Source organism: Eubalaena glacialis, chromosome 3, assembly GCF_028564815.1.
Source record: "Eubalaena glacialis isolate mEubGla1 chromosome 3, mEubGla1.1.hap2.+ XY, whole genome shotgun sequence".
In the NCBI taxonomy this organism is placed as follows: Eukaryota; Metazoa; Chordata; class Mammalia; order Artiodactyla; family Balaenidae; genus Eubalaena; species Eubalaena glacialis.
In genome coordinates this window covers 50,619,513-50,639,748 of record NC_083718.1, presented here as the reverse complement: position 1 = coordinate 50,639,748, position 20,236 = coordinate 50,619,513, and the positions used below count along the sequence as shown (strand labels likewise).

The 20,236-nt window shown below is 44.1% G+C and overlaps 1 protein-coding gene and 1 long non-coding RNA gene across 3 annotated transcripts in view; one reads left to right on the top strand and one right to left on the bottom strand.

Moving 5' to 3' along the window:
* The window catches only part of NMNAT2 (nicotinamide nucleotide adenylyltransferase 2), a 213,045-nt gene that overhangs the window by 30,228 nt on the left and 162,581 nt on the right, over positions 1-20,236 (bottom strand). For both annotated transcript variants that reach the window (XM_061187559.1, XM_061187560.1), the window contains exons 4-7: positions 7,375-7,463; positions 6,516-6,583; positions 4,253-4,331; positions 921-1,047 (exon numbers count right to left, since the gene is read on the bottom strand). In XM_061187559.1, the coding sequence (XP_061043542.1) occupies positions 921-1,047; positions 4,253-4,331; positions 6,516-6,583; positions 7,375-7,463 (363 nt within the window). The remainder of the gene's footprint in view (positions 1-920; positions 1,048-4,252; positions 4,332-6,515; positions 6,584-7,374; positions 7,464-20,236) is intronic.
* Positions 3,782-6,337, top strand: LOC133089198 (uncharacterized). The gene is made up of 3 exons (XR_009700585.1): positions 3,782-3,854; positions 3,977-4,064; positions 6,006-6,337. It is a non-coding gene; the product is annotated as an uncharacterized LOC133089198 (long non-coding RNA).

Below are 20,236 nucleotides of genomic sequence, written 5' to 3'. Positions count from 1 at the left end.
CTACTTTGGCTGAGAGGGATCTGGTTTTCAGTGATCTTTCTGAGCTCTAATCCAGAGAAGTTTTCTGAGCCCCCAGACGTAGCTATATGCAAACTATGAAATTCTGGCTCATCCTTGTGAATTATCCTATTTATGATAGACTGATAACCAAATAGATTATGGTCTCTAGGCTTGAAAAGTAATACCAGGATCTGTCTCTTGCAATTGACCTGGAAGAAAATATTAGGAAGAACATGGACCTTGGAATCAGACAGTCCTGAATATGAATTCTGGCTCTTCTACTTTTGAGCTGTGTGACCTTAGGCAAATCACTCACCTTCTCTGAAGCTCAGTTTTCTCTTTGTAAATGGGAATATATTATCTATATTACAGAATTACCACAATAAATGAGAACCCGTGTAAAGCACTGAGCACCGTGCAAGCATATAATACTAGGTGCTGAGTAAATGTTGGGGGACCCCTGCTCTTTGTCAGTGAAGGGATGGCTAAGAGTGTGGGACTCTGGCTGCAGACTGTCTGGGTTTGACTCCTGGCCCTGATACTTCCTTACTGTGTGACCTTGGCAAGATCCTCAACCTCCTTAGAAAAGGCAGAGAAAAATGCTCCCTTTTGTCTTTAATTCCCACTTAAGGCAATCACATTTATATTAAAATGCACACCATCACCCCTGCCTCTCTCTGTCTCTGTTCCTGTCTCTATCATTGTGACTATTTCTCTCTGATGCCCTACATTAAGAGTTCTCAAAGTATGGTCCCTGGACCAGAGCATCAGCACTGACTTTTTAACAATGCAAATTCTCTTCCTTCTTCCAGACCCACTGAATCAAATTCTGGGGCAGCGCTTAGCGATCTGGATTTTAACAAGCCCTGCAAGCGATTCTGAAGTTTGAGAGCCACTGCTCTACACCAATGTTCCCCTACCTGCAGTGGGCTTGGTGGGCACATTGCTGTTCTGGTAAATGGGCTGGGAGGTCTCATTTTGGGGCTGTCCAATCACAGGCGTCATGGAGGGTGTGTTGACATTGGAGAGGATGCAGCCAGTCACCCGCTGGGGGAAGGAAGAAGGGCAGAGTCAGTGTCGTTAGCCCAAGAGACTTATGAAAGCATTTCCCAGTTATCTCCAAATGCTCATCTGCTTGTCCATCATGGTCAGGTGTCCTGGAACTGAGAAGGAGGGCTGGAGGTGGGTTCTAGATCCAGCCACACCCTGTGACCACACTAGGCTAGCAGGAGGTGAGAGAGCTCGATGGGAAACGCGTGGGCTGTGTTGTTTCACAGACCTGGGTTCAAGTTTGAGCTCTGCCCCCTTCTGGCTGTGTGACCTTGCATAGTTACCTGCCCTTGAACCTCAGCTCAAGAGCCTAACATAGAGAGGCAAAAGAGCCACCTTTCTGGGCTGCGGCAGGATTACACGAGCGAGCATACACAGAGCGCCTTTAGAGCATCTGGCACCTGGCAGGAACTTTGTACATGTTGTGACCTTCTGTGGAACATGCATGCCTGCCTTCCCTGCCTGCTTCATGGGGCTCAAATGAGGTCATGTCTGCAAAAGGGCTGTGCAAGCTTGGGAAAGGTCGTGCAACCACCAGGCGCTATCACCACCTGCCGCCTCTCCAGGCCAGAGATGCCAATGACAGGGCCAAGCTGGGGAGCAGTGCCAGGCAGAGCAGGATGTGTTTGTGTTGCAGGAAGAGGGGCGGGGTTCTGGGAACTCTTGCGCCTGCTCAGAGTGTGAATACACATTCCAGAGCCAAACGGAAATTCTATGTGTATTATCCATTGTCCTGTGTTATCTGGCCTGCTGCTTCTCTCTAGTGCTACAGAAAACACAGAGCTGATAACGCAGCATTCTTCACAGCTGACCCAGAAGCAACCCCCCTTGCCCGTGGGGAGTGGAGCTATTGGGCAACAGAGAAACAAAGGGTGAATTTTCAATCTGTTTAGCTTCATAGGGCTGTTGCTTATTCAAGGTCCCTTCCCTGAAAGCCAGCTTCCCCTCAATCCCTGGCCCACCATCCTTTCTGGATTATTGAGTCCTGCTTCCAGAGGACACCAAGTCCCAGGATTGGGGTGACCCTCCAAAGGCGTCTTCCACACACCACCGTGCAGGCAGAGCAGAACGTGAGAACTTCCGAGCCCTGGAAGGGCAGGCGTTTGTCTCGTGGGGTGACCTGTCACTTCTGTAATGTTCCTGACAGGAGATGGTCACGACAGCAAGCAGCCACATCTGGGAGCCAGCTGAGGTTGGGGACCACAGGATCTTCTTAGCCTGCTTTGTGGGATTCTCTGTCCGGCTGCGGCTGGTGGAGTGGAAGGGACAGTTTGCCTCCTTTTTATTACGATTTCACATCCAGAAAAGAAAACGCCACATTCTCATTAAATAACCGGTCTGGTAGCTGAGGATTTTCTTCTTCTTGCTGCATGCATCATTAGTCCCATTCGACTTGTTCTATGCTGGAGAAGAAAAGTGCTGGCCACCTGCCCCGCTCTGCCCTCCACAGGCTCCCACGTTCTCAAAGCCTTGCATCACCTATTAAGCCCCGTGTCTATCTCTCCAACAGGTCCACTCTCCAGGCCAGGAACACCGGCCTGATGCTGGGACCGGGGAGACTGGGAGTTACAAGCAGCTCCAAGCTCCCGCTCCAAGGCGGGGGGCCATCGTGGCTGGCATTCTTTGCCGGCCTGTGACCATCACTGCAAAAAGCTGGGGGTCCTTGGCCAAGCATCTCGGGCCCAGACTCATGCTTCTGGGCCTGAGTAACAGAGGGAGGGCTCGGGAAGCCCAGACATTTAGACAGCAAAAGAGCAGCCAGGCTTTCTGGTTGGTAGAGCCAGGGCTCCGGCGTGCCTGCAGGGTCCCTGATTCCTCCCTTCCATCACGCAGCCGGAGGCTCCTGGGTGACCAGAAGGAGCACAGGCCCCCAGCGTGAAGCCACTGAGATTCAAAGGATGCCTGCGAATCTTAGCCTCTCCTGACGGACACATCCTTATACAGTAAGATGGGATGTCTTCTATTACTGCCGTTGTTGAGACAAGCCCAGAGGAGCAAGTCAGGGCCACCCTACGTCAGAGTCCTTCCAAAGGGACCAGGAAAGACTCGGGATGTGTGTGAAGGGTTCTGAAAGCAGAAAGAGAGGAGATGGGTTTTCTTCAATTCCATGGGGGAAAAGCTTATTAGATGAAGCAACAGCCAACTCGTCCTCTCCACTTCTCTTGCTCTTGGCTTCCTGGATGGTCTGGAGCCCCAGAAGTCCACATCTGTTCAAATAAAGCAGGTGGAGAGTGGGGGGGATTGGGGCTGCTGACAGCTCCCCAAGGAGAAGATTCTGAAAGGCCCCTCTGACAGCAAACACAGATGCGATGGAGGCGCCCCCTGTGTCAGGACGATGCCATTCTGATCCTTGTTTGGGGCTGGGGAGGGCTGTGCATCCGGGTCAGCGGAGGCAAGGAGGATGGACTGCGTCTTGTCTCGGTGGGTCAGGCTTCTTGCTATTGATGGCACCGCTTTTCACCCCCCGCACGGTGGGAGTCGATGGGTTGCTATTGGTCTGTGAAGGGCGCTTTCTGCACACGCTGACTGGTGCTGCTGGCGGGGGAGGAAACTGTGCTTACCTAGCAAACAGGTCCTCGTCACTGCGCACGGCCACAAGCCCTGGGCAGCCATCTGTGTGGACTAGGCAGTCACTGTGTGTCCTCAGATACCCTGGTTCACCTCTCTGTGCTTCCTTTTACCCAGAAATAAAACAGAGATGAGAACACCGTCTGCCCGTGGACTCCTGTGAGGAGGAATGAGTGTGCATGACAGTACGCCGCCTGCGGGTATGAAGTACGGCAGTCACGGCAACCTGCGCTGGGGTAAGAGGACCAATGGGTCCCCAGGAGGTGTGGCAGGAGGACCCGGCTGCTTGTAACTCAGCCCAGTGCCCCTCTCTCCTCCTTTCTTTGCTCGCTTCTCCTTCTCTCCTCACTTTCCGAAGTTTTCCAGCTGTGGTCTCCTGAATCCCACCTTGAACTTACTGCCAGAAGATGAAAACTGCCCCAAGTCATATCGAGGAGGGCAACAAGGTAGGAAGCAGCCTCTGCTGCTGCTCTGGGTCCCTAATTCACTGCCCTCCTTGGTGCTGTTCAGAGCCTGGTCTCCCTGACCGCTGGCGGAGAAGCAGGAAACAACCAGGTCAGTAGGCCAGCAGCATCCTTTCCCTGGCCTGCCCGGCTTCCGGGATCCATCCAACCCTGAGCCTGGCCCAGCTTACCTTCATGAGCTCCCGATGGTGTTCGAGGACGCTGCAGGTTGTCTGCCAGGTGTCCTGATAGCACTCCCACGGGTCCACCCTGACAATAGGAAAGATGTTTCCCTTGGTTTCCATTCTCACACTCTTTGCTTATTGGTTCCTTCCAATGACATGGCTCAAAAAGCTTAGCAGACCTGGTCATACCATGTACTTAGACCTCGAATCAGGTAAAACATGGGCTTGAAACACCTTCCTGAGCCTCAGTTTCCCCACTGTAAAATGAGAGGAGTTTGACACAGGCTTACATTGCTGGTAAGTTGCTGGTACTGGTCTAGCCAGGTTTAATATCGGCACCAGACCTTGCCAACTGTGGGGCTTTGGGAAAGTTATGTGATTTTTTGGTGCTCACTTTCCCATCTGTAAAATGGGAATAACAATAATAACTCTCCTGCGGGGTTATTAGAAGGGGTCAATGAGTTTTCTATGCAAAGTGCTTAGTATAGTGTCTTGCTCTTATTCTTACCTGCAAAATGGGAATTCTCCTCTGGACCTTATAGGACTGTGATAAGAATGAAATGAGCCAGGCCCCCATCAAGTGGCGACCGCAGTTACCCGAACTGGGGAATCTGCCCATGTCTGACTTCCTGTGCAGTGGGGTGCCCTGTGGGCATGCAGGTGGGCACGGCAGCCAGACCGGAAGGCACAGCTCCGCAGACTGGCCAACCCCTGCTGCTCACGGGATGTGAAGTGAGCAGGGATCCAGCCCCTGACGGATGCAGCACTCGGGCTTAATTACCAACTTAATGAGCTGCTACACTGGGACGTTCCTCAAACAGGTCCTTAGCAGTTGAGCATTCCCTCCCTAGCCCCACCTCACAGCACACCTAAGGTTCCCAGAGATGAGATCTCGTGAACTGAAAATGCTTAGCGACCCAGCTTGCCCTGAGCCCCCAGATCCCTGACCACCCTCCCCCCTGAGATGGGCAGACACCTGACCTAGCTAAACAGGCTCCCCCATGTCCAGGGACTCTGCGCACCCACGCCCCATCTCTCGAGCTAGCTCCAAGCCTCTCTGGTGACCTCAGTTCGCGGAATTCTCATTTTCCCAGTGCCTGGAGCAGTGCAGGGCAGGCAGTAAGTGCTCAGTGAATATTTGTTGAATGAATGAGGGAGTTATTTCAGAATCTTCTAATCACATACAAGCAGTAACAGTCTCGTGTTCAGTATTTCCCCCACTGGACCCCATTTTCCCCTGAGATCATGAGGTGCCGTGCTAAGAGGCTCCGTCTCTACCCTGACTTGACCACAGATGTGCTGTTCCCTCTCAAACTCCTTGACTTCTCCTGAGCTGTCTCCCAACCTCACCTCTGTCTCGGGGGGCGGGGGGATGATGAGAAAGTCTGTAAAGGGCAGGCACTGCTCACACAAATCACTGCGCACAAATGGCACGGATCACTATTTAATTATTATTGTCGCTTTCCTTCACTGCTCCCATTTCCACCCACCCCATCTCTTCTCCGCTAACTCTCTGCATCCCTCATTCTGAGGTCAGCGGCCCTTCATTTCTCTCCTTTCCTGGAAACCTCTAGGTGCTGCTTATTTTTCCACGGGGGGAAATCACAATATAAATGGTGTATCGTTATTTTTTTTTTAAAGTCATCTTCTCATGCAAATTATAACTGTAGGAGCTTTGGGGGGCATAATTAGCATAATTTGTGGAGGTTTGCTTTAATTACACTGCAAGCACAGCGGATAATAGTGTCTGCCATCTTAGGACTGCGCAGGGACCGTCTGAGGGAAAGGCCCTGAGCGCTTGGACCTGCCCCCACCCCCACCCCGCCCCGCCCCGCTGTCCCACTGTCATCGCGGGGCCCTAGGAAGCCTGAACAGGAATGGAAAATAGCCAAAGCTGGGGGACCTTCCCTGAAAGGTGGTGACAGCTCATGGAAGTGAGTACGGATGGAAGTGGAGAGGCATCTCGGATTCTCTGGCCCTGCCTCACCCCAATCCCAGTGATGTTTGTGGAAGCTCCGCGCATACTCCTGAATCCAAACGTGCCAGAGCAGATGAAACACCAAAAGCTCCCTCTTTAGTTCCCCAGGCTGTATAGCTTGGTTAAAAAATAAAGTCATCAGGCCACCCCAGAATGCTTACGTAATTATTGCCTGCATGGGGTTACTCTCTCCCCTGGCCTCCCCACTCCTGTGGGGACTCTTCCTTTTTTCCACCCATTCCCAGGGTGTCCCTGAGCCACCCACCTCTGGCATCATCAGGCCAGCCCTACCTGATCCAGTCGGAATTCTGGACGGCCAGCTGACACATGATGAGACGGTGCCGGCTCGACACAAGGCCCTGGGAAGCAACAGAGCAGTCGTTGGGAGGATCACTCTGCTCCCCACAGACTCCCTAAGGCTCCATCCCAAGCCAGCCCATTATAAAAGCGCAGCATTTTTCAGTGCTGACAGAGAATGAAGGTGTGACCCCTCCACATGTCCCCCTGCTACACACAAGCGTACAGTGGCAGGGTGGGTGGGAGAAGAAGAATGGAGGGTGTGTGCAGTATACTCTCCTCCCCCATCAGAGTCAGAGGTGAGCCTCCACTGATGAAGAAGCCAGTGTGTACCCAGCACAGAGAGAAGACTTAACGTGGTGAGTGTTGCCTTGTTTCCCGGGTCCATCTGGCTGGGTCACTTCCCCAGAGCCCACCAAGTTGTATCTGGGGGAGCAGATTGAGGTCTGGGAGAGCTTCTAGATTTTCTGGGATGTGTGGCAGGGAGGGAGGGGCAGGGAAATGAATTTTAAATCAGATTATAGGAGGCATAGGCCTTTTTCTCCTAAAATCCCAGGAAAGATTGCCCAGCCCATTACCAGCCCCCAGTTTGGCATCCGTGCCGAGTCACATGGCATGGTTGAGTTCTGACTGGGCCTGGTCGCAGGCAGCTGTTCCTCCCAGCTGCTGCCCAACCCCCATTCGCTCAGGTCTGACTGTGGTCCAGAGATGGGAAGCAGGACACCTGCTAATGGGTGTTTTGCGTTTCCAGGAATCGTAGATGGCAGAGATGGCAGCGGAGCAGTTTTACATCAGAGGAACCATCGGGTCAGGAAGTGGGGTTAGGGAGGAGAGGGGCAAAGGAGGAACCCACCTGTTTTCCATAGGAGTCGTGGACAGGAGACACAATCCCACCAATGACAATAAACCTTCCAGTTTTGTGTAGATAATCTCTGGCTCTTTCTAATTAAGAGAAGAAAACCTCACATTATAAAGAGGAAAGGTGTGGATTAGAGGTGATCATTGAAATCAATACGTTCAGCTCTGTAAGGCTTATTTCCCATCTTTCTTGCCATTTAAGTAGAAAGTGCCAACTTTCAAAGCAAACGTTGGTGATTCAAAAGGTTATGGAACCAGATTTCAGCCCCCAAAGCAAAAGGATTTAGAAGTCAAGGGGATTAATCCAGGTTTAAAGGTCCAGTGCTGGACTAGCTTAGAGAGATTTAAAACAAGTGCCTCACTCAAAGCCAATAGAGCAACTGATTGGAATTAACCATTATGATCACAAGCAGAAATTATTCCAAAGTGAAGGAGTCATTTTTTAAAAAGAAAAAAGAAGAAGCCTTCTTATAATATGAAAGGTGGGCTGACTGCCTCATGGAGTTACTCAGAAGAGGAAAATCACCAAAACAAATTTAAAGGGCCTTCTACATAATTAGGGAGAATTAACAATCAGACCAGAAAACCAACATTACAGTTGGTTGAGAAAAGTTCGGCCAGAGAAAAAAGCCTTTTTTTAATGCTGAAAAAAAGTCATCATGTTGCTTTTTCAAATTTACCAGACAAGGCCAATTTCATTCTCATGAGACAATTTAGCAAACTAAGAAGTGATGAAGATTTTGGTTCTGTCTTTCTTCTAAGGCGGTTCGTTGTACAAATCCAACAGGTCCTGAGCTACTACAGCTGAGGGAAGGTGGCGTGGATTTACTGTGTAGGTGAGGGATTCTGTAAGGGAACAGGGGCTTGGGTAGCAAAACTGGCTGTGTAGTTTACAAGCAAGCTTCCAGGATCACCCTGCTGGCTCTCTTAAAAATTTTAATTCTCACCACATTTGCCTCTTTTTTTTCTTCCGATGTGAAATCTCTTAAAGTTTTTTAAAAAAGTAATTAATAAACTTTATTTTTTTTAGCACAGTTTTAGATTAACAGAATAATTAAGCAGATAGTACATAGAGTTCTATGTATTCAGTCCCCCCATCTTCCGACCTCCCCCCCCATGCACCCCATTTCCCCTGTTATTACTATCTTGCATTAGTGGGGTATAATTGTTATATTTGATAGGCCCGTACTGACACATTGTTATTAACTATAGGACATAGTTTACATTGAGATTCACTCTTTGTGTTGTATGGTTTTGCGGGTTTTGACAAATACATAATGACATGTGTCCACATTGGTTTCATAGAGAATAGTTTCTCCACGCTCAAAATCCACTGTGCTCTCTACCTATTCATCTCTCTCCCTCCTTCCAACCGCTGGTAACCACTGATTTTTTACTATCTCTATAGTTTTGTCTTTTTCAAAATGCCAAATAGTTGGAATCACACACTATGTAGCCTCTTCAGACTGGCTTCTTTCACTTAGCAATTCATATTTAAGGTTCCTCCATGTCTTTTCCTGGCCTGATAACTCATTTCTTTTTATTGCTGAATAATAGTCCATTGTCTGCACGTACCACAGTTTGTTTATTCATTCACTAATGGAAGGTCATCTTGGTTGCTTCCAGTTTTCACTGATTATGAATAAAGCTGATATAACATTCATGTGCAGGTTTTTGAGTGGACATAAATTTGCAACTCAGGTAAATATCAAGGAGTGTGATTGCTGGAACATACGGTAAAAGTATGTTTAATTTTGTAAGAAACTGCCTAACTATCTTCCAAAGTGGGTGTACAATTTTGCATTCCTGCCAGCAATGCATGAGCGTTCCTGTTGCTCCACATCCTCACCAGCATTCAGTATTGTCAGTTTCTAACATTATAACGTGTGTCATCTTTGCTTTTCAAAAGAGTGATATTACTTCACTAGTTTCCAAATCTTATTCTGAGGTCAAGAATAAATTGAAGGCCTTGTAGCAAAACCTTTTGGATATCTGAATAAATTCTATAGCCCCTCCTCTCTTCCCTTTGCCCTTTATACCCCAGTCTTCCTTAGGATCATTTCCATATGGGCTTTGGCTGTCACAGATCCTCTGCTGCAATAAGCCGGACCTTCCTTCGTCTCCCTATCTTAGAAAAAGTGTCCTCTCTTTACTCTCCACTTACCCAAGCTTTTCATTTGAAGCTCAGCTCCACCCCACATCCAGCATGCCTGCCCCGGCAACATCCCCCTTTGCTGGACTTACTGACCTACTAGCTCCCTGTGCATCCTGTTCAAGGGATATGATCTGGAAATTGTTTCTGAAAGTTTGTGTCTTTACTCCTCTTCTGTACTGAATTCTTCAAAGCCAGGGACTTTGCTGTAGAGAAGAGGTCCCAAACGCACAGCTAAAGGAGATGTGCAGTTAACATACACGTGAGAAGCAAGCAGAGCGTAAGATGATTTACATTCAAACAACCTTGGCTTGTTCTGTTGCCGCTTGACACAATGTACAGGCTTAAGAAAAGCAATCCACAAGTAGTTCAGTCTGTCACCCATGCCAAAGACTTCTTGGGCTCTTAAGCACTCAGCACAGTGGCTTGTTTATTGAGTAATGCTTGTTCAACAAATGCTCATACCTAGAAGGCTCATGTAGCCACCTTCCCTTAGGGTTTCCTTCCACTGGGCCATGTCTGTCCGGAGAGCCACCCACTCCATTCCTCAGACCACACTCCAGAATTTCCAAGGGAAATAGGTTGCACCAAGCAACCTCATTGCCTTGGAAAATGTTATCCTTTCCCTCTGGCCAAGATGAGGGGGCACTTCCCCTGGCAATGCTCCAAAGCTCACTGTCTCACAAAGAAGCAATTTTTGAAAGGAATAGCCCCAACCCTACACCTAAAAAAGGATTCCTGATCTGAAATAGTTAAACACAGAAGAGTCATGATTGTGATCGTGCAGTCAAATCAATTCAGTTAACAAGTATTGAGCACAAAATACCATGATGGATCCTAGAGGGATAAGAGTGGCTTTATTTATTATTCTCCAAATGTTCACAATAATGGAGAAACAGAAGGCTCTAATGAGAGGCAAATTGGGTGAGTGCTATAGCTGTGGCTTTCAATGTTGTTGTTGTTGGTGGTGGTGTTTTACTACAACCCACAGTAAGAAATACATTTTATATCCTGGCACAATACATACATATGTATGTTTATGTATAATTAACTGAAACAAATGTTACAGTGTTTTCTAGTACATTCTATTCTAGTAATTACAAATTTAAATAAAAAGCTGGTCACAACCTAGTAATGCGTGGCAACCTGTATTTTGAACAACTCTGTGAGATACTAGGGCACGTGGGAAAAGGGACAAGAGAGGTAATTTTCTCTTTCCAAGGAGTGTGAGGAGTTCCAGCAAATATTCAGAAATTGCACAGTTTAAAGTATGCTTATCAACTGGTTTAGTCTTAGCCACTAGGGTTAGGCTGTAGGGGGCCTGGTAGGGGTGGGGTGAGGGTGAGGGAGGGGTACTGTTGGCTAAGCAAGTGGGAATCAAACTTCAAAGGGTCCTGAAAGCCAGGCAAGGAATGTGACTTTTATGCCACTCTTTGGTCAACATGCATTCTGTGGACCACTTGCATTGGAATTACCAGGGAGAGGCTATTAAAATGCAGATTTTTAGGTCCTCGTCCAGAGTTACTGAGTCAAAATGTCTGGGATTGGGACTTAGTCTACTTTTAAAATTAGTTTCCCCAGGTGATTCTTTTGCTCTCTCAAGTTTGAGAACAATAGACATACATTGACAATAACCATAAAGATGAAAAGTATAGATAATAGGGAATCATTGAAGGCTTTTGAACATGGGGAGTGACATGCTCTGAGCTTGAAGAAAAACTCACAGAAGGGATAGTGAAGGTGGTGAAAAATCCTACCTTAAAGGAGACAATCATTCCTGGCAGGAAATTTTGGGCCAGGTGATGAGGGATAAAGGAAGAAGATGACCCATCAGAACTTCCCAGAGAATGTTCAGGGACCATGGATTTTCTCCTCTCTCCAGACATTTTGTTTGCTTTGCCTCTGGGGCTTTGCAGTTGGATGTGTCAATGCAATGCCATGTCATCAATATTTCAGACCATACATTTATGACTATACTAATAGCGCTAGGTTTTATATTCTGCAATTCACTTGTTGCCTTATTATCCTCTAATTTGAATGGAATGTCAGGCAAGTAAGAAACTGGAGGGACTTAATCTTGGAGGAGTCAAGATGGTGGTGTGGGAAGATGCAGAGTTCACGTCTCCCCACAACTAGGGTGCCTGCCGGACACTGGTGGGAGACCCCAACGTCCAAGGAGGTGGAAAGAACCCCCAAGCAAACTGGTAGGACACTGGGGGACTGAGGGGGGAGGAGAAGTGGAGTCTGGACAGGACCAGCGCCCCTGACGGGTGGCTGAGATGGGGGAGGGGTTCCCACGCCTGGAGGGACCCTCAGGGGCTCGCATCAGGGGGGAGGGGGCTCAGCATTTCCACTGCCCAATTGGCCAGGGAAGTCTGCCCAGCTCTCTCTAGCCGGGTCCTACGCCCTCAGAGGTCCCCTCCGGGCTGGGTTGGTCCTGGGGGCATAGAAGGGAGGCTGGGAGAGATCAGGAGAGGCAGGTGGGAGGAACCCTCCAGGACAGGAGGAGCAGGAGAGGCGTGGAGGGCATTTGTCCCACCCACTCGAGCCCAGGAAGCCTGCTGGGTTCCCAGGTGGGGTCCCCCACCCTCTGAGACCAGAGGTGGGAGGCATGCCTGGGCCCCTTCTGTTCTGTTGAGCCTAATCCCTACCCCACCCCACCCCTGCCTTTTCCAGCCCTGTGGCTAAGAAGCATAGGCTCCACCCACTGCCAAAACCTCACCCCTGCTTATGCCCCGCCCTCCATAGCCAAGGCCTTTTCCACCTTTTTTCTGTTTTTTCTCTTCCTCCTTTTTACTATTGTGGTTCTGTTTTACCTTCTGGTTGTTGTTTCATCTATACTTTTATTTTTATATTTTTTCTAACATAGTGGTTACTTTCCTAGTCTAATTTTATTTTTTACTTTGTTATTGTTCTCCGTTTTTTTTTTTTTTTTTTGCCGCCCTGCCCAGCTTGCAGGATCTTGGTTCATGAGCCAGGGGTCAGGCTGAAGTTCCTGAGGTGGGAGCTTCAAGTCCGAACCACTGGACTAACAGAGAACCTCAGACACCAGGGAATATTGTTCAGAGTGAGGTCTCCTGGAGGTCCTCATCTCAGCACCAAGACCCAGCTCTACCCAACAGCCTACAAACTGCAGTGTTGGAAGCCTCAGGCCAAACAACCAGTAAGACAGGAACACAATTCCACTCATAAAAAAAAGGAAAAAAAATTAGATGGCAAAATATATGTCACAGATGAAGGAGCAAGGTAAAAACCTACAAAACCAAATATATGAAGAGGAAATAGGCAATCTACCTGAAAAAGAATTCAGAGTAATGATAGTAAAGATGATCCAGAATCTCAGAAATACAATGGAGGTACGGATTCAGAAAATACAAGAAATGTTTAACATTTCTAGAAGATCTAGAAGACCTAAAGAAAAAACAAACAGAGATGAACAACACAATAACTGAAATGAAAAATACACTAGAAAGAATCAATAACAGAATAACTGAGGCAGAAGAATGAAAAAGTGAGCTAGAAGACAAAATGGTGGAAATATCTGCCAAGGAGCAGAATAAAGAAAAAGAATGAAAAGAATTGAAGACAATCTCAGAGACCTCTGGGACAACACTAAATGCACCAAGATTCGAATTATAGGGGTCCCAGAGAAACAAGAGAAAAAAAAAGGGTCTGAGAAAATATTTGAAGAGATTACAGTGGAAAACTTCCCTAACAAGGGAAAGGAAATAGTCACCCAAGTCCAGGAAGCACAGAGAGTCCCATACAGGATAAACACTAGGAAAAACACACCAAGACACATATTAATCAAGCTAACAAAAATTAAATGCAAAGAAAAAATATTAAAAGCAGCAAGGGAAAAAACAAAAAATAACATACAAAGGAATCCCCATAAGTTTATAAGCTGATTTTTCAGTGGAAACTCGGCAGGCCAGAAGGGAGTGGCAGGATATACTTAAAGTGATAAAAGAGAAAAACCTACAACCAAGATTACCCAGCAAGGATCTCATTCAGATTCAATGGAGAAGTCAAAAGCTTTTCAGACAAACAAAAGCTAAGAGAATTCAGCACCACCAAACCAGCTTTACAACAAATGCTAAAGAAACTTCTCTAAGCGGGAAACACAAGAGAAGAAAAAGACCCACAAAAACAAACCCAAAACAATTAAGAAAATGGTAATAGGAACATACATATCGATAATAACGTTGAACGTAAATGGATTAAATGCCCCAACCAAAAGACACAGACTGGCTGAATGGATACAAAAACAAGACCCATATATATGCTGTCTACAAGAGACCCACTTCAGACCTAGGGACACATACAGACTGAAAGTGAAGGGATGGAAAAAGATATTCCATGCAAATGGAAATCAAAAGAAAGCTGGAGTAGCAATACTCATATCAGATAAAATAGACTTTAAAATAAAGATTGTTACAAGAGATAAGGAAGGACACTACATAATGATCAAAGGATCAATCCAAGAAGAAGATATAACAATTATAAATGTTTATGCACCCAACATAGGAGCACCTCAGTACATAAGGCAAAGGCTAACAACCATGAAAGGGGAAATCGACAGTAATACAATGATAGTGGGGGACTTTAACATCCCACTTACATCCATTCAGAAAATAAATAAGGAAACACAAGCTTTAAATGACACAGTAGACCCAATAGATCTAATTGATATTTATAGAACATTCCACCCAAAAGTGGCAGAATACACTTTCTTCTCAAGTGCACATGGAACATTCTCCAGGATAGATCACATCTTGGGTCACAAATCAAGCCTCAGAAAATTTAAGAAAATTGAAATCGTATCAAGCATCTTTTCTGACCACAACACTATGAGATTGGAAATCAATTACAGGAAAAAAACTGTAAAAAACAAATACATGGAGGCTAAACAGTGCGCTACTAAATAACCAAGAGATCACTGAAGAAATCAAAGAAGAAATAAAAAAATACATAGAAACAAATGACAACGAAAACACGACGACCCAAAACCTCTGGAACGCAGCAAAAGCAGTTCTAAGTAAGAGGGAAGTTTATAGCAATTCAATCTCACCTCAAGAATCAAGAAAAATCTCAAATAAACAATTTAACCCTACACCTAAAGCAACTAGAGAAAGAAGAACAAAGAAAACCCGAAGTCAGTAGAAGGAAAGAAATCATAAAGATCAGAGCGGAAATAAATGAAATAGAAACGAAGAAAACAATAGCAAAGATCAATAAAACTAAAAGCTGGTTCTTTGAGAAGATAAACAAAATTGATAAACCCTTAGCCAGACTCATCAAAAAAAAAAAAGGGAGAGGACGTAAATCCATATAATTAGAAATGAAAAAGGAGAAATCACAACTGACACCACAGAAATACAAAGGATTATAAGAGAGTACTACAAACAACTATATGCCAATAAAATGGACAACCACGAAGAAATGGACAAATTCTTGTAAAGGTACAATTTTCCAAGACTGACCCAGGAATAATAAGAAAATGTAAACAGACCTATCATAAATAATGAAATTGAAACCATAATTTAAAATCTTTCAACAAACAAAAGTTCAGGACCAGATGGCTTCACAGGCGAATTCTATCAAACAGTTAGAGAAGAGCTAACACTGATCCTTCTCAAACTCTTCCAAAAAATTGCAGAGGGAGGAACACTCCCAAATTCATTCTACAAAGCCACCATCACCCTGATACCAAAACCAGAAAAAGATACCACAAAAAAAGAAAACTATAGACCAATATCACTGATGAACATAGATGCAAAATCCTGAACAAAATACTAGCAAACAGAATCCAACAACATATTAAAAGGATCATACACCATGATCAAGTGGGATTTACCCCAGGGATACAAGGATTCTTCAATATACACAAATCAATCAATGTGATACACCATATTAACAAACTGAAGAATAAAAACCATATGATTATCTCAATAGATGCAGAAAAAGCTTTTGACAAAATTCAACACCCACTTATGATAAAAACTCTCCAGAAAATGGGCACAGAGGGAACCTACCTCAACATAATAAAGGCCATATATGACAAACCCACAGCAAGCATCATACTCAGTGGTGAAAACCTGAAAACATTTCCACTAAGATCAGGAACAAGACAAGGATGTCCAATCTCGCTACTCTTATTCAATATAGTCTTGGAAGTCCTAGCCACGGCAATCAGAGAAGAAAAAGAAATAAAACGAATACAAATTGGAAAAGAAGGAGTAAAACTGTCACTGTTTGCAGATGACATGATACTATACATAGAAAATCCTGAATATGTCACCAGAAATCTACAAGAACTAATCAATGAATTTGGTAAGGTTGTAGGATACAAAATTAATTGCACAGAGATCTCTGGCATTCCTATACACTAATAACGAAAAATCAGAAAGCGAAATTAAGGAAACAATCCCATTTACCATTGCAACAAAAAGAATAAAATACCTAGGAATAAATCTACCTAAGGAGGCAAAAGACTTGTACTCAGAAGACTATAAAACACTGATGGAAGAAATCAAAGATGACATAAACAGATGGAGAAATATACCATGTTCTTGGATTGGAAGAATCAATATTGTGAAAATGACTATACTACCCAAAGCAATCTACAGATTCAATGCAATCCCTATCAAATTACCAGTGGCATTCTTCACAGAATTAGAACAAAAAATTTTACAATTCGTATGGAAACACAAAAGACCCCGAATAGCAAAAGCAATCTTGAGAAAGAAAAACGGAGCTGGAGGAATCAGGACCCCCAACTTCAAACTATACTACAAAGCTACAGTAATCAAGACAGTATGGTGCTGGCACAAAAACAGAAATATAGATCAATGATACAGGATAGAAAGCCCAGAGATAAATCCATGCACATATGGTCACCTAATTTATGACAAAGGAGGAAAGACCATACAATGGAGAAAAGACAGCCTCCTCAATGAGTCGTGCTGGGAAAACTGGAGAGCTACATATAAAAGAATGAAATTAGAACACTATATAACACCATACACAAAGATAAACTCCAAATGGATTAAAAACCTAAATGTAAGACTAGACAGTATAAGGCTTTTAGAGGAAAACATAGGAAAAGCACTCTTTGACATAAACCACAGCTAGATCTTTTTTGACCCACCTCCTAGAGTAATGGAAATAAAAACAAAAATAAACAAATGGGACCTAATTAAACTTCAAAGCTTTTGCACAGCAAAGGAAACCATAAACAAGATGAAAAGACAATGGGAGAAAGTATTTGCAAATGAAGCAACTGACAAAGGATTAATCTCCAAAATATACAAACAGCTCATGGAGCTCAATATCAAAAAAACAAACAATTCAACTAAAAAATGGGTGGAAGACCTAAATAGACATATCACCAAAGAAGACATACAGATGGCCAAGAGGCACATGAAAAGATGCTCAGCATCACTAATTATTAGAGAAATGGAAATCAAAACTACAATGAGGTATCACCTTATGCCGGTCAGAATGGCCATTATCAAAAAATCTAGAAACAATAAATGCTGGAAAGTGTGGAGAAAAAGGAACCCTCCTGCACTGTTGGTGGGAATGTAAATTGGTAAAATCACTATGGAGAACAGTATTGAGGTTCCTTAAAATCTAAAAATAGAACTATCGTATGACCCAGCAATCCCACTACTGAGCATATACCCTGAGAAAACCATAATTCAAAAAGAGACATGTACCACAACGTTCATTGCAGCACTATTTACAATAGCCAGGACATGGAACCAACCTAAATGTCTATCGATAGATGAATGGATAAAGAAGATGTGGCACATATATACAATGGAATATTGCCATAAAAAGAAACGAAATTGAGTTATTTGTAGTGAGGTGGATGGACCTAGAGTCTGTCATACAGAGTGAAGTAAGTCAGAAAGAGAAAAACAAATACCATATGCTAACACATATATAAGGAATCCTAAAAAAAAAAAAAAAAAATGGTACTGATGAACCTAGTGGCAGGGCAGGAATAAAGACGCAGACGTAGAGAATGGACTTAAGACACGGGGTGGGGGAGGGGGAAGCTGGGGCGAAGTGAGAGAGTGGCATGGACATATATACACTGCCAAATGTAAAATAGATAGCTAGTGGGAAGCAGCAGCATAGCACAAGGAGATCAGCTCGGTGTTTTGTGATGACCTAGAGATGTGGGATAGGGAGGGTGGGAGGGAGGCTGAAGAGGGAGGGGATATGGGGATATATGTATGCATATGGCTGATTCACTTTGTTTTACAACAGAAACTAACACAGTATTGTGAAGCAATTATACTCCAATAAAGATCTATTAAAAAAAAAAAAAAGAAAGAAACTGGAATCCAGCTAAACATAAGTGGCCAAGGAGCAGATACAATTACTCTTTCTTTGTTTCCCATAGAGATTCTAAATGCTTGAAAAGTCTAGTGATATCTAACTCAGGAACTGTGGTACTGTGGAAACAACACTGAACTTGGGATCATAAGACTTCTGGATCTTGCGTAAGTCACTTAATTTCTCTGAGCGTTAAGTTTCCATATCTGTTAAATGCCTTCTTTCCAAGGTTGTTTTGAGGATCAAGTCAAATTCTGAATATAAAAATGCATAATGCCCATGTGGTTTTACTGGAGAATTCCACCAAACATTTAAAGAAGAATTAAAACCAATGCCACAGAAGGATCTAATGTAAAACATGGTGACTATAATTGATTGATAAGTAAAATGATTCTAACATCCAATTCCAATGTGTGTGCATGTGTGTGTGTGTGTGTGTGTGTGTGTGTGTTTCCCGTACCAGCAGGCAATTCTTGGACACCAGTGGGGTGTCCTACAATTCAACCCAATTCTGACTCATCTACCTGGAGAGAGCATTGGATCCCACAGATTAAGGGCTCAGTCTTACAAGACCGCCTCCTTCCCTTCAGATGACAAATTCCAAGCTCAGGTTGTTACTGTGCTTCTGACCGACCAAGCGGCTACAAACTGGAGTTTCCCATGACCCACTCCTTGGACTTCATATGCCAGTCACAAGTCCAGGTTGTTACCTGTATTTCTGACCAACTGGCTATAAATCAGAGGCTCCCACGACCACCTCGTTTATCTGATTAATTTACTAGAGCAACTCACAGAACTCAGGAAACCCGTTTACTTACCAGATTATCAATTTATTACAAAGGGTATTAAAGGATACAAATCAACAGCCAGAAGAAGAGATACATATGGTGGGATCCAGAACAAAGGAGCCTCTGTACTCGTGGAGTTTGGGGTCTCATGGAATTTGGGGCATGGCACAGTGGTATGTGGAAGCATTCTGGTTCCCCAACCTAGAAGGTCTTCAAACCCCTTGCTTTTCGGGTTTTTAATGGAGGCTTCATTATTTAGGTATGATTGATTAAATCATTGGCTATTGGTGATTGATTCAACCTCCATCCCCACTTCTTCCCCAGAAATCAGAGGGTGGTGCTGAAAGTTCCTACCTTCTTCTCTTAGTTGCTTTCCAAAAGTCACCTCATCAACATTAGCCTAGTTGTGGTGGAAAGGAACTGAGGCAAGAGACCAACTATTATAACAAAAGATGCCTCCATTGTTCTTATTGCTCAGGAAATTCCAAGGGTTTTGGGAGCTATGAGCCAGAAACTGTGCACAAAGACCAAATATACATGAGAAACGTATATGTGGAATCTGAATGACCACATCTATATTTCTTATAAATCACAGTATTGCGATAACACTGTATTATGTAATTTAAATTTGCTAAGAGAGTAGAACCTAAGTGTTCTCACCAAAAAAATGTAAATACGTGAGGTGACGGATGTGTTAATTAACTACATGAGAGGAATCCTTTGACAATGTATACTTAAGTCAACATGATGTACACTTTATCTTAAAATTGTATATGTCAATTATACCTTAATAAAACTGAAACTTAAAAAAAATTCTAGAGTCTCTTCTAAAAAATAGAAAAGAAAGGAACCCTTTCCAATTCATTTTATGAAGCCACTATTGCTCTGACATCAAAACCGGGCAGAGTACAAAACATGAAAAATCATTAGCAAAGTATTAGCAAATAGAATCCGGCTATATGTAGAAAGAATTATACACCATGACCAAGTGGCATGTAATCCAGTGATGGAAGATGTTTCAATATTTGAAAAATCATTCAGTGTAATTCACCACATTAACAGGCTAAAGAAGAAAAATCACATGATTATATCAATTGATGCAGAAAAAGCAGTTGACAAAATTCAACATTCATTCATGATAAAAACTCAGAGAAGTAGGAACAGAAGGGAACTTCTTCAACATGATAAAGAACATCCATGAAAACCTATAGCAAACATCATACTTAATGACGAAAGACTGAATGCTTTCTCCCTGAGATCAGGAACAAGGCAAGGACAGCTGCTCTTACCACTGCTATTCAACGTGGTACTGGAAGTTCTAGCTAGCTCAGCAGAGCAAGAAAAAGAAATCAAAGACAAAGAGATCAAAAAGAAAAAAAAAAAACCTATCTCTGTTGCATATCACATGAAAGTCTACTTAGAAATCCCAAGAAATCTACAAGGAAATTCCAAGAACTAATAAGTGAGTTCATTAAGATCATAAGATATAAGATCGACATAAGAAAATCAATTGTATTTCTATATGCTAGCAAAAAAACACATGGAAACTGAAATTTAAAATACAAGAT